Source organism: Gossypium arboreum, chromosome 11 (genome assembly GCF_025698485.1).
Source record: "Gossypium arboreum isolate Shixiya-1 chromosome 11, ASM2569848v2, whole genome shotgun sequence".
Taxonomy (NCBI): domain Eukaryota; kingdom Viridiplantae; phylum Streptophyta; class Magnoliopsida; order Malvales; family Malvaceae; genus Gossypium; species Gossypium arboreum.
In genome coordinates, this window is record NC_069080.1 from 55,212,241 (window position 1) to 55,225,662 (window position 13,422).

Sequence of the window (13,422 nt, forward strand, 5' to 3'; positions counted from 1 at the left end):
TTCTAAGTATTTACAACATTATTTAATATTTTAATTTTAATTTACAAAATCGCATAATAACAAATTTGACGTTAATTTCAAAAGTAAATGGTAAATAAATTTATCCAAATCTTAGATAAAATTATCTGAGGGAAACCAAATTTCGATTTATCCCATAAAAGGAACATATAATAAAATAAAAGACCAATTGCAGTCAATGATACTTGATGGTTGATAGATACATTATATTTTAATTTTTTAAAGATATATATGCTTCTTTCTTAGCTATCGTTTTCAATTACCTTTTTCATCTTCCAAAGATGACAATGAGGCTTCAAATTAAATAATAATCTATACTATTTGTATGGCTTTTCTCGTGACACGCGTTTAATTTACATTTTGCCAAGTATAAGATAATAATTAAATTCTATTTTTATTTTCTATTATGCTCACATCTACAATTTTATTTTTATATTTTAATTTGATATAATTTGATTACTTATTTTACAATAACATTAATTAGTTAAAATGATAATGTGAAGTTTTCTTAAAAGCATCTGTCTAACACATCAAAAAACATTTATTTCACTATAAAAATTTGGTAGATATTTTTAAGAAAAACTTTGGTCTCAATATTTTAATCGAATACGTAAGACTATTAACTATTTGAACTAATTAATGATATTACGAAAATATAGGACCACATAATGTCAAATTGAAGTATAAATAATAAATCTTAAATTTAAATTTAATAGAGGAGTATGATCATAATTTGACATATACTCTAAATAAAAGCCTTCACCTCTAAGGCTCTAACACCTCTCCAACTTCTTTCTTTTCTTTATTTAGGTTTAATATAATATTTAGTACTTGAATTTGATAATTTTTTTTAATTTGGTACCTAAACTTCTTTTTTTCCAATTTAATACTTAAACTTGACACTTTTTTTTTTAAATTAGTACTTAAACTTGACATTTTTTTTTTTAAGTTGATACTTAAACACTCTTACCTATAAAAGGATTTAGCGTTATTTCTCCATGAATGACTAAGCTGAGAGCAACAACGATGAGTTAAATAACATGTTTTATGTCCATATGCCTATAAAATGATGTCTCCATATTACAAGCAAGATAAGCTAATTTTCCTTTTGAGCTCTATCCTGATAAATCTCATGTGCTTGAAAATCATTTATGTTCCATAAAACAACTATATGTAACTGAAAGTTACTTTTTGAAAATGCCTCACAAGTCTACACCTTTTTCCAATAGTTCTTTCAACTCATCAATCAACGGTTCTAAAAATACATCAATATTATTTTTAGCAAATTTAGGACCAAGAATGATAACACTACAGGAAAATAGGGCTTTAGCGGCGTTTTATTAAAAAATGCCGCAAAAATTGTAAAACACAGAGAAATAGTGGCGTTTTAACAAAAACGCCGCTAAAAACTGAGCAATAGCAGCGTTTTTTGTTCAAACGCCGCTAAAGACCAGAGCATTAGCGGCGCTTTTGGTAAAATGCCGCTAAAAACCAGAGCATTAGCGGCGATTTTGGTAAAATGCCACTAAAAGTTATAAACACCTAAAATCCTAAACCCTAAAGAAAAAATAAAACATTAATCTATAACCCCTAAAATAGTAAACCCCTAAACCCTAACAAGCCTTAAACCCTAAACTATAACCACTAAAACCCTAAACGTCGCAATTGGTGCATTTTTAGTGGCCCTAGGTTATAAACAATGTTAATGTTAAATTATTTTGTTCAAAACTTCGTCGTTTAGCTATCTTATTTTTTACCCACAGCTGATACACTTAACATTTTCCCCGTTTTTCCCCAGTTCTATTTCCCCCTTCTTCCTCATCCTAAATCCCTAAAGTATTATCACCCATTCCCAAATTCGACATCCTAAATCCAGTATTTAATTTAATAATAATAAAAAGTAATTTTAACAATTAAACTTAAATTGAAATTTGAAACATGGAGGAATTAAATTCTTAAGAATAGAAATATAATGATTAAATTTTAATTTTCTGAAAAGTACAAATACTTATCTCATATTTTAGCTTTTCTGATTAAGTGGTTTAGTATTCAATTTGTTAAAGTATGTTAAGAGAATTACTTTTTCTTTTTAAGATTTAACACTCCTATGCTTGAAAAGATATTATTTAACTCATGTATTTATTAGAAGTTTATATACAAATTAATTTAAAAGTTTATATAAAATTAATTGTTATTTTGGTTATAATCATAAAGTTTTAATTTTAATTTTGTTATCGAACTTAAATTGTTGTATCACTCCTAAATGTAGGATTAAATTGAAAATTTTAAAAAGAATTGAACTATAACATAACTTGATCCTTTTAGAAAACGAAGGTACATTGACAACTTGGTTACAATTTTAATTTAGTCCAAGTGAAAATAAAATTCTTGATGGTGACTTTTGAAACTTGCAAATATTGTCAAGACAATTCAAAGCGAGTCTTGAAGTTAGATTTTTTTTTGGGTGGCGAATTAAATTTTATACTTTTATAATAGTACAAATGCTATTTCACCACTTAATAGCCTATATCTTTATAATTTTAAAGGATTAAATCAAAATTTTGTATTTTTTAATTCATCGATTCCATTTTATTTCTCTTAAAGTTTCCTCTTGTATTTTATATGTTAATTTAAAAATTATAAAATCTTCAAAAAATTTAAAATTTAAAAAAATAAAAAAACTTAAATATTTAATATTTAATATTTAATATTTTAGTCTATATTTCAATTAAAAATTTAATATTCAAAATTAAAAAATTTAAAAATGATAATCTCAGCACAAAAATTTAAAAGAAAAATAGAAAAATAAAAAAATATAAAAAAAATTAAAATTAAACAATAGTGGCGTTTTTTAGGTAAAATGCCACAAAATTTGTTACCCAAATTTCCCATTTCTCCCTTTTTTGTTACCCGCTGATTACTCCCTATTCTTCTCATCTTCGTCGTGCCCTAAATCCCCCAAATAACTCTCAAAATTTACCCCCAAATTTCCCATTTCCAGCAACACAAGTCAATACACGTACACCAATCACACTTCTTTTTCATTTTCATTTCTTCAAAGGTAGTAGTAGAAAGGGGAGTTCTAGGAAATTTGGTCGAGATTCGGCTGAGAAGAAAGAGCCAATGCTCATGCTAGGGTTTTGTTGATTGTTTGATTTTTATTGTTTTGTTTATGTGCTTTTACAGATTTTAATCTGAAGAAATCTTAGCTTCGCTTTTACAACAATGGAGCGCAAGACTATTGAACTAGATCAGGGATGGGATTATACGAAGATTTTGATTTTATAAGAGTATAATAATTGCGCTCAAGTCGTCAAATTCATATTTTGCGATGGGTATTGTATAGATTATTATTTAAGGATTGGCTCGATTCCGATTTCATCACCATTTTCATATCTCAAGTGATCTCTCTGTAACCGCTTGCTGTTAAATTTTATAGAAGACACGTCCGCCATTACTTTCCCTTCATATTTGGTATCTTTCTTGATCCATACCATTTTCCTATGCTTTTATTTTGTTTAGTCAGTTATTTGAATTTTATTTCTTTTCTCTTTTTCTAGAAGGTTTAATATATTGATAGTTGGAAACTAAAAACAAAATGGGAAGGATATTCATGATCACTCTTGAAGGATGCGTTTATAGCTGCAAGTACTGCTTTACCCATCTGGCTCTCCTTGACGACATTATTTCTAAGGTTTCTAGCAAAATCCTTTGATCTCTCTTTTCTTCTTCCACGAATTGATTTATGCATTGTTATTATGCTATTTACTTCATTCTGGGGTTCCCTAATCTTTTATTGGGCTATGGAACGTAGTAAATAATATTAAGGAATAATGATTTAACTGAAACAGATTGATTACTCTTCAGTTCTGGTTATACTGTCTCTCTTTGATAATACGAATCCCCAGCAATTTTTGCGCACAACCTTCTATGTGATTTCCTTATTTTATTTTGCAATTAAGGGATTAATATATGCTTACAACTTTGATGGATGAACGAGTCATTGTCTACGGAGAGTGACTGACCTTAGCTGCCTCTTTTTTGTTTTTCTACGGAGGCTTTTAATTGGTGCTAGAAAATATTAAGTCATAGCTTCCTGTTTCTTTTGATTATGTATCAGTTCTTTAATCGACAATGGCTGGTTCAATTGGAGGTTATTTTTTTGTCTAAGCCTAAGATAGTGTTTGATATTTGTGAAGTTGGAATTTAAGAGTTGAGACATAAGGAAGAGTAAAATAAGTAGGTTGTATGTCTGCCTATCATGTTTAGTTTTACATCAGTATCATATATTGAAAAATCACCTACCCTTCTTTTTTTCGGGACTATTATCATCAATGTTATTGTAGATGCAGTGACTGGTTCCAATGTTCATAGAGGGCTTCTTGCATAGCCTAAGAGCAAAGCCACTTGTGCTACCAAGTGCATTTTCTGTCTAATCTTTCTCTTCATCATGGCCATGCTTCTCATTGTTGTCTAAATTACATCTTGTGTTGTTCAGCATTATAGAGTCATACTAACCCCATCCTTAACCTGTGTTTCAGTCTTTCCACTGCGGGCATGGAAAGGCTTATCTCTTTGATAAGGTGTAAGTATTTCATTGCTATGTACTCTTTTTTTTTTTCTCCATGGAGTGTTCTCTAAAAATAGTCTTATCTATTTTAAAACCATGCTCATGATTTCACTTTCTATGCATTTCATTGTGTTGATTTTGGTATGGATGTATGATATGTCCTTTTTTTTTCCTTCTCTCCTTTTCATTTATCTAATAAAAAAATGATGATGCTGATGATGCTGATGATGCTTGATTGCCATTTAATCACATGTTCTAGTTGTACATATCTCTGCTTCTCCTGCGCTTGTTGAACTTTTTTGGCCTTGAAATTGGAACAATATTCTGTCTCTGAACATTCTTTACAAATTAGTATCAGAATAACCTCGCAGAGCTGCAAAAGATGGTACATATTCAAGTAGGTCTGAATATTTTGTTTTCTCTGTTCTGCAAACCAATTGATCTTCTTTCTCATGTCCCTAAAACTAACCCTAAAGTACTTCCTTGTTGCAGCATGTTACTGCTGAAGGTACAGCCTTGGTTCAACAGGCAGAAGATGCTGTGAGTAACTATGTTAATTTTGTTGTTGTCCTTGTATGATAGCAAGTATGATTGCTGGATGGTGGATACGTTTATTGGTTTTTTTTTTCTTTTCTAAACTAAGTCATGAAGGTTCTTCTTGGACAGCAATTTATTGAGGGGGTGGAATATTTTTCTTAAACTAACAGAATAGGTGCAAAGTAGTATTTAAACATTTCAAGCTGGAAAGGTGTTTATTTATCATCATTATTGTTGTGTTTGTGCAGTTCTCCTAACTGTTAAGTTTGATATGCCTTTGATGCACCAACTACTTTAGACTATGATTTTCCCAACCTTTGATGGAATAGATGATAATCTGCATAATTTAATTATTTCTAATATTAACCTTTTGGTTCTAAGTGCTGATATTCACTCATTTACACAGGCTTCAAATGCTCCGGCTGTGCAGGAACAGGTAAACATCCCAACTTTTACAACTATGGACTTTCTTGAAATCACTATGGATGTTGATTATCTTCTACTCATCAGGTCTGTATAAGGAAAATAATCAAGCTGCACGACAAGTATATGGCATATGTGGCCGACTGTTTTCAAAACCATACTCTCTTCCACAAGGTTTGTGTTTTAATATCTAAATTTTTAATAAGGATCGTGTTCAATGATTTCATCTAAAACATCCTGGTGATTTGACAGTGACTGTTCTAATATCTAAACTCAGCTGCACATCCTGGGATTGATTTGACAGTGACTGTTCTCACAACAGGATTCTGGCCAAGTTATAAATCATTTACGTCTCCTCTTCATTTACTTTCTTCATCTTATGATGGGAAAGTAATGTTGTGGGATCTAAGAACAGCGGTATCGTTTTGTATTTTTGCATTCTCATAATTTAACTGTATATTGTTTTTCTGGATATCATTTTGATGATTACTTTTGTGTGGCAATAGCTCTTTTATGTTTTGACTGGTGGCAAATGGAACAGGAAAAATCAACTACACTAGATTGCGGTCCAAGAACAATTTGCAGGAGGCACATAATGACTAGCTCCTACCTCTACGAATGCTTGTGGGAGGCATTGCAGCAGCGAATAAGGATTATAACATGCAGTTGACACCGTATGTGCTATGAATCCGAATTCAGGTTGACTTTTAGATATTTTATGTGCAAAAAAGTATTAGAGTGTCTTATGTTTGTATGTTAGTTAAGCAGATTATAGATAGAACCTGCAGTAGGATCAAATAATTAGTTGATCAAAAGCTACACCCTATTTTGTAATCGTCTACTTGCACTTTTGCATATACTTAATAATAATCTCGTGTCAACTAATTATTCTAATTTTTTATTTAATTGTTTTGTTTCAACATTTTATTTTTATTTGAGTTGAAAGAAGAAAAACACAAATTGCAATTTTGACTTAGTTAATCAATTTAAATAATCAATGTTGATATTTCACATGGGAATTAAGTCTTTATTTCATTTAAGGAACTTCATTATAATATCTTATTTTATTAATATCTTTATATTTAATCTAATTTTTATTATTTATTTTAGTTTTGATTCTAAATTTTTATTTTATTTTAATATTTAAGATAACTTGAGTTCTAACTTTTGGATTTTAATTGTGTTATTAATTTATTATTTTAAATTCTAAATTTAAATTCATTAATTTTTTATTTAGTTTTAAAGTTAAAATTTTAATAATTTTAATAGAAAATTTAATTTGATAATGAATTTTAAATTTTTATATTTTCATGACTTTTATAATATTTTGTAATATTTTTTTTGAATTTCATGACTTTTAGCGGCGTTTTGAGAAAAGCGCCGCTAAAGGTCATGGTCTTTAGCGGTGTTTGTAGGAAAGGCGTCGCTAAAGGTCATGATCTTTAGCGGCATTTGTAGGAAAAGCGTCGCTAAAGGTCTTGATCTTTAGCGGCGTTTGTGGAAAAGCACCTCTACAGGTCATGATCTTTAGCGGCGTTTTTTCAAATAAACGCCGCAAACTTTAATGGCGCCATCTATAGCGGCGCTAATAGTTTTAGCGGCGCTTTCCTTAAAAAACGCTGCTAAAAATCAATTTTGCTGCAGTGTAAGTGACATCCTAAATAGGGATCTTTATTTACATCCATCGTGATAAGTTATAATGAATCAATACAACTGAACATACACTATAAGACATGCTCATGTTGTTGCACGAGTTAAAACCATCACTTGCTAAATCATGTCGAACATTACGTGGACTTGTTGCAAAAGAAGGGCGCAAAAAATCTACTAGATATCCCACAAATCCATCACTACAAGGATTTTGTTTATGTCATCTCATTTCTTTAGCAATCTTTGATGACATTCATAATTTTTGCAAGCGTGGAGTTAACAAAAAATATATATCATAATTTTTTTTAGCAACCATTTCCTTAGTATTATGTTGAGTAGTTGTATTCTCATTTTTGTCATCACTCCACCTTAATTCACCATTAGTTGGACAAGATTAAAAATTCTCATATTTCTTTCCCATAAAGGATACAAACATTTATGCAAGCATCTCTAATCACATATCCAATCTCTAAATCTTGAGTAATTTTCTTACTCTCGAGAAGAAAAAAAGAAATAGTCACATCCCAAAAATCAGATTAAAAGAAATTGGGTTAGTGGACCAAGAGATGTCACGCTTTGACTTTCAATTATAAGCTTGTAAATTTATTTCAAGAATGAGCCACTAGCTTAATGGCAATGAGAAAATAAGGAGATAGTGTAATTAGCTTAGAGACTCAAGTTTGAATCCTTTTCCTTGCAAATTAATTAATTTTTCTATTTTCTCCCACTCCCATGTGTGTGTGTTGTCCAACCTAGTTTAACCTAGGTATATATGTTATTTTTTATTAAGGTTTCCAATCTATTCCTTCTACTTTTCCTCCATTGTCGTCCAACCCTTCTTCTCTCTAAAAAAAATCTCTATTTTCTTCTTTATTTTTTATTTTTTGTGCCACCCAAATAAGGGTGTTTTTCACCATTGTTGTGTCGTCCATCTGTTATTCTATTTCTTCTATTTTGCTGCAATTTTTCTAGCATTCAAAATATGTTAATATGATCACCATGGCCACCCCACCTTACTTCCATTAAACCTCTATTGTCGTCCTTTCCTCCTTGTGTGGTGGTACCATTTTGCTTCTTTTTTTTTCTCCTCTCTTATTTCCTTTTTTGTTGTCAATTTTTGGTGCTATTTTTATAGCCATCTTACTGCTATTTTCAGCCTCTAAAATTGTCTCTCTTTTTTCTGCCAAAATCGCTTCTTGTCCCACCCCTGAATCATCCATTTCTTGTCGTCGTTTGTGGTGGTGTGCTGTCCCTTTATGCATCACTTTTGGGTTGTTGTATTTTTTGTCATTGTCACACATTTAAAATAACATTTTCTTCATTTTTCCTCTATTTAAAGCAACCATTAACCTTTCCAATTAGGATTTTATCCGGTCTCACTCATTCGACATCTCATGTAACACCCTATACTCGGTTCGGTTGCTGAACCCAAGTTATGGAACATCACATTAGCCACCTAAGTGACTCTTCATTAGCACCTGACCTAACCTCCAACACACCTCAGGTTAAAATAAAACAAAATGCATAGGTTTAAGAAAACACAAGCTCACGAACTCACTTCGTTTGCTCATGATATGCAGCGGCAATAACATGTGAACCTACTTCCCATGCAAGGACTTAACTTACTCTTTTTCTTGAAATCATGGAGATTTGAAGAAAGGAATTAAGAACAAGTGATCCCTAAGTTCACAAGAAAATATACAGTTGTTCAACTATCTGACATTAGGGTTGGCACTCTTACTAGCTCAGACATACTAAGTCTTCGCAGAGTAAGATTCGTTAAACAGGGTAAGTCTTGCGAACCACCTCTTAGGTGCTTAGATGTTGTGAACACGGTTCGCAGGGTTCTTCCTATACAATATATCAAAAGTTATTAAGGGTTCACAAAACTAGATCCCCAATTGATAGGGTTCACATTTTGCACAGTTCGTCAATCCTATCACTTCGCAGCAACCTTGGCGAACTCTATATAAGTTTGACAACTTTTGAATATTATAGGTTATAGCCTATGGCGAAAACTATGTTTAGAAATTAATTTCTTAAATAGGAAGTGATAAAATTAAGAAAACTTTAAGTAATCTTAGACTATATTCATATTCTTAAAATTTATATGTGTTTATAAGGTATTATAAGTGCGCAAATAAAAACATAAAGAAAACATAAGAAATCATAAAAAACAACTAAGTCTTAGAAAAATTGGCGAGGTCAACAAAAAGATAACTCTAAGACCAAGAAGATGCCCACGTTGCCTTTAAATACAGAGTTCGTTGTTATCACCTTTCTAATATTATGCTTCGCTTGGATCACTTGCCTAGTCGCTACACCCCGTGTGGTCTAACTAACTATAGTGTTAGGAAGGAGTATGTGAGCTTTTGCAAACTCAGTGAACATACAGGAAATTATAACCACACAGCATGCATAAATCATAAGTTAAACACAAGCTTTGGTAAAATCATTGAACTGTGAACAAGGTTAGCAATACTTACGCGAAGTCTGGTTCATAGATACTCATTTTCAGATAGCTTAAAAAAATAATTTTTCAGAAAACATAATCTTATTCACATGTTCTTTATTATTAGATAAGCGGATCCCCTTATAACACCTCAGAATAACTCAATGAGTCTTAACATGTCCCATAAGTGTAGCATAAAGCTAAACACTCTCTAGCACACCAACATATCTCATTGAATAGAGCTTAGCTCAACATTCACTTATCTCTCCATCTTGTCCCAAGGCCTCTTGCTCAAATCACTAAACATAAAAGGTTTGTACTCACAATCCTATGACATGTTATTATATCTAACGATTTTAGAATATTATAGTGTCCAAAACATATACTTAAAATATAGAGCTCATAAATAATGAGGAGCTCATAAATTACTATTCATAATTAGCTCACATTATAGAGCTTGTATATCTCTGTTCATAAAAAATATATTTAATCACAAACACAAAATAGAGTTTTAGAGAAGGCTTACTCTCAGAACTTATGTTAAAACACTAAGCTCCTAATTAACACTATGGTCTGCACATACATGTGGTAATCCCTGAACACTCACCAAATTGGCTGAAAGCTTTATACAAGCTTCATTTTACCCTTCTCTTTGCTTGTTGATGGTTACATCAGTTTGCAATTTCAAAAACATACACATGTTACTAACAAACAAGGCATATCAAAACTCATACATAAACACAATCAAACCTAGGTTCGCACATGCTAGTCTTTTGGCGAACCTAATTCATTTTATTGTGAACCTTTTTAAGAGTTTCTAAAGGAACAAAGTCTTACCTTAAGTTCTAAATGCTAGGTTTCTGGGTAAAATCTTGACAATAAGATCATCTATGAAGGAATTTGAGAGAGTTTTTTCTTTTCAAAAGAATGTGAAATTTTTTTATAAAAAAAACTTAATTTATAGGCACTAAGTGTTTTGGTGTTCTCAAGATACTCTAGTCATAGTAGAAGTAAGAAAGAGTTATGTGAACGGATGGTATTACGAAGAGAAAAATAAGTCGACTTCCTATTTTTGGTATAATTACCCTTTTACCACCCCTACTTTTGACTCTCGGCCCAAAATAGTGATTACAACTCACTAGGCCCACTACCAACCCCCGCTCGGCAAACCCTCTAGTGATCACAGTTCGTTGAATCCATTAACGAACACCAGCTCGCCAGACCTACTGGCGTACACCATCTCTTGGACCTGAAACTCCTACGCCCTATTCTAGGATGTTACATCTTAGATTTAGTTAACGTGAAGCGTAAGTGGGGATTTAAGCGAGTTATTGTGTTGTATTAATTTCGTTAAATTTTTTAGTTTGGCCAAATGCTCTAAGGCCTTTAATTGATTATTAGTTACTAATTTTTAGTGATATTTTAGTTGTAGGTGTTGATCAGAATGTCCCGGATTAACAGTGAAGTCAGATCTCGTCCGCACTTTCATTTCACATCAAATCAGTATAAGTTCACTTGTCGTTTCGAATTTGAAAATTTGTTAATGTGGAACTACCTTGGTCAAGCCCTTAGGAGTGTTTCAAGGATGGTTTTAACTTTATTATTAACGTATTAAGTGTTATTTTTGTTTTTAGGCTCATCTAAGGCTTAAGTGCGAAAGTGTAGATTTTATAGTTTAGTGCTACGGGTTGTGATTTAAGGTGTGGGTCTTCTCATATGTCTAACTAACTTGAAAATCATATATATATTCTTAAATGTTAAACTTTCTTGCTAGTTTTGGTTAGGCCAAATGGCCTAAGTACAAAATAAGTGAGGTGCTGAACAAGGTATGTAATCAATTAGAAAGCCTATTTGATAATGGTTCTATTTGGGTGATGAAATTGTGTATTGAATGCTTGAATAGCATGCTAGATTTTGAAACACTGGTTGAGGTGCATGTTTTATGTCATGATTGATATTAACTGTATGAAACCATGTAAGCATGTTATTGTTATTGTTAAATGAAAAGTATACAAAGTGTATTTGACACTGAATATTGACATGCATGTTAAACATGCCATTATACCAAAATTTTTACTAAAAGCATGATGTGCTTATCAATTATATCAAATATTGCATATGCATGGGGTGGGTATTTGTGATTGACTGAGGAGTTTCGTAGAGTACCGACGATATTTAAAGTTCGCAATATTATTGCCAATGCATTGCACCAAAGTACTGAGGAGATTAGGCAATTTAATTGCTTTACTAGAAGCTTTTCTGCATTACTGGTGGCTCGCCCACACTATTGGTAGTTCATCTGCATTACCGTTATTGGTGGCTTGTCCACACTACTGGCAGTTTGTCTACACTTATATTGGCAAATTAACTGTATTATTGATATTGGTGGTTTATCCACAACAAGCTTCGGCTTGCTTTGTTTGGAGTTCAGTAGACGGGTTTTGGGGAACTCGTGGTGCGTAACAGTGGTTGGTTAGGAACCTTTTGCATTGCATCATACACATGATTGCTCATACATTGATTGGTTTTGCCATGTACAGTTTAAAATGATACTATTGAATGTTATTTGTTATGATTGCCTGTACAATTGTACCTTATATTGACTCACACTGAGCTTTCATAAGCTCACCCATTTAGTCTAAAACTTATCAGGAATGCTTGAGACTAAGGCTAGACCTAGCATACGGATGACTTTTCAGACATCGGACTATTTTAATTATATCGAATTAATTTCTTTTTAATTTTTCATTGGTTTTGAACTGTAAAACTATTATTTGGACTGTGGCTTGGTAGTTTTGGTTTGGGATTTTTATGCATGCATTATTCGTTCGAGTAGTTGAATTTAATAACCAGTAATTGCATGTTACTCGACCTTAAAGTAAAATACGACATACAAATTTCCGCTATATTAGAACAAAATGGGTTTTTCATAAATAAAAATGACAATTTAATTTTTTTTCCAAAAATGTCGTGATCAATTAATAAGACGGACTCTAAGTAAAGTTGGCCTAATTAATGAATGTTTTAACGTGCTTCGAGCTCAAAAGTAATGATTTTCCTAAAGATAGATTGATTAGGGTTTTCTTGAGTAAAATGAATTACTTGGCCATTTCAATGGCTAATGTAGTCTTCATGATTCGGCCATAACGTCTAGGCCGGGTTAGGGAGGTTAAAGAAATTTTCTAATTTTAGAAAATAAATTTTAAATGTGTAAAGAGTACAGGGACTAAGAGAAAAATTAAACCTAAAATTAGATTATTCAACTTTATTAAAAACAACTTCGGGTAAACTATACAAGTAATTACCAAATTATTAGCATGTTTCTGTTTTAGTCATCTAGATCTAGAAATTTCTATTTTAGTCACTAACGTTATCGAAATTTAGAATTTAGGTCACTCTATTAAATCATTAATGGAATAAAGATTAATCTTTTTTATTAGCATGGTAACAAGTTTATCCCTCTATTGTTGACAAATTCTATCAATTTTGTCATAATTTTAAAAAGTTTAACAAATTTAACCTCCCAAATTCGCATATTTTGTTAAATTAGTCCTAATTCTTAAAAAATATGGAATATAGTAATGGATATGTCAAGTTATCTACAACGTTTAGAACAACATGAAATATTTTTCATTTCATGTCCCTTGTTCGCCCTGTTAGCCATTTACTTTGTCGCCTTAATTCATTCAAGCAATAGAAGAAAGCAAATGTAACCACCATTTTCGTTGAAACTCCCAATCATTGAAAAACTCCAAAACATCGGACACTAATC

At 31.6% G+C, this 13,422-nt stretch overlaps 1 protein-coding gene across 7 annotated transcripts; it reads left to right on the top strand.

Moving 5' to 3' along the window:
• The first annotated feature begins 2,867 nt into the window (after positions 1-2,867).
• On the top strand, positions 2,868-6,442 carry LOC108470689 (cullin-1-like). Of its 7 annotated transcripts, none has more exons than XR_001869366.2 (8): positions 2,868-3,492; positions 3,579-3,712; positions 4,560-4,601; positions 5,081-5,128; positions 5,532-5,561; positions 5,636-5,722; positions 5,826-5,965; positions 6,090-6,286. XR_001869366.2 is itself a non-coding variant. In XM_017772108.2 (8 exons), exons 3-8 carry the CDS (start codon positions 3,617-3,619, stop codon positions 6,216-6,218), a joined length of 432 nt encoding a protein of 143 aa, XP_017627597.1. In that variant the 5' UTR covers positions 2,868-3,079; positions 3,205-3,492; positions 3,579-3,616; the 3' UTR covers positions 6,219-6,442. The 7 variants fall into 7 exon arrangements, 6 of the variants coding, with proteins under 6 accessions (XP_017627597.1, XP_017627598.1, XP_017627603.1 ...); XM_017772108.2 differs by lacking the exon at positions 5,826-5,965 and having other exon boundaries at positions 2,868-3,079; positions 3,205-3,492; positions 6,090-6,442; XM_017772109.2 differs by lacking the exon at positions 5,826-5,965 and having other exon boundaries at positions 3,582-3,712; positions 6,090-6,442.
• The last annotated feature ends 6,980 nt before the right edge of the window (positions 6,443-13,422 follow it).

Coding starts and splice junctions, on each gene's coding strand:
- LOC108470689 (XM_053020902.1), top strand. Junction 5,133..5,531: donor ACAGGCAGAAGATGCTGTGA/GTAACTATGTTA, acceptor TCATTTACACAG/GCTTCAAATGCTCCGGCTGT. Junction 5,723..5,825: donor ACCATACTCTCTTCCACAAG/GTTTGTGTTTTA, acceptor ATCTAAACTCAG/CTGCACATCCTGGGATTGAT.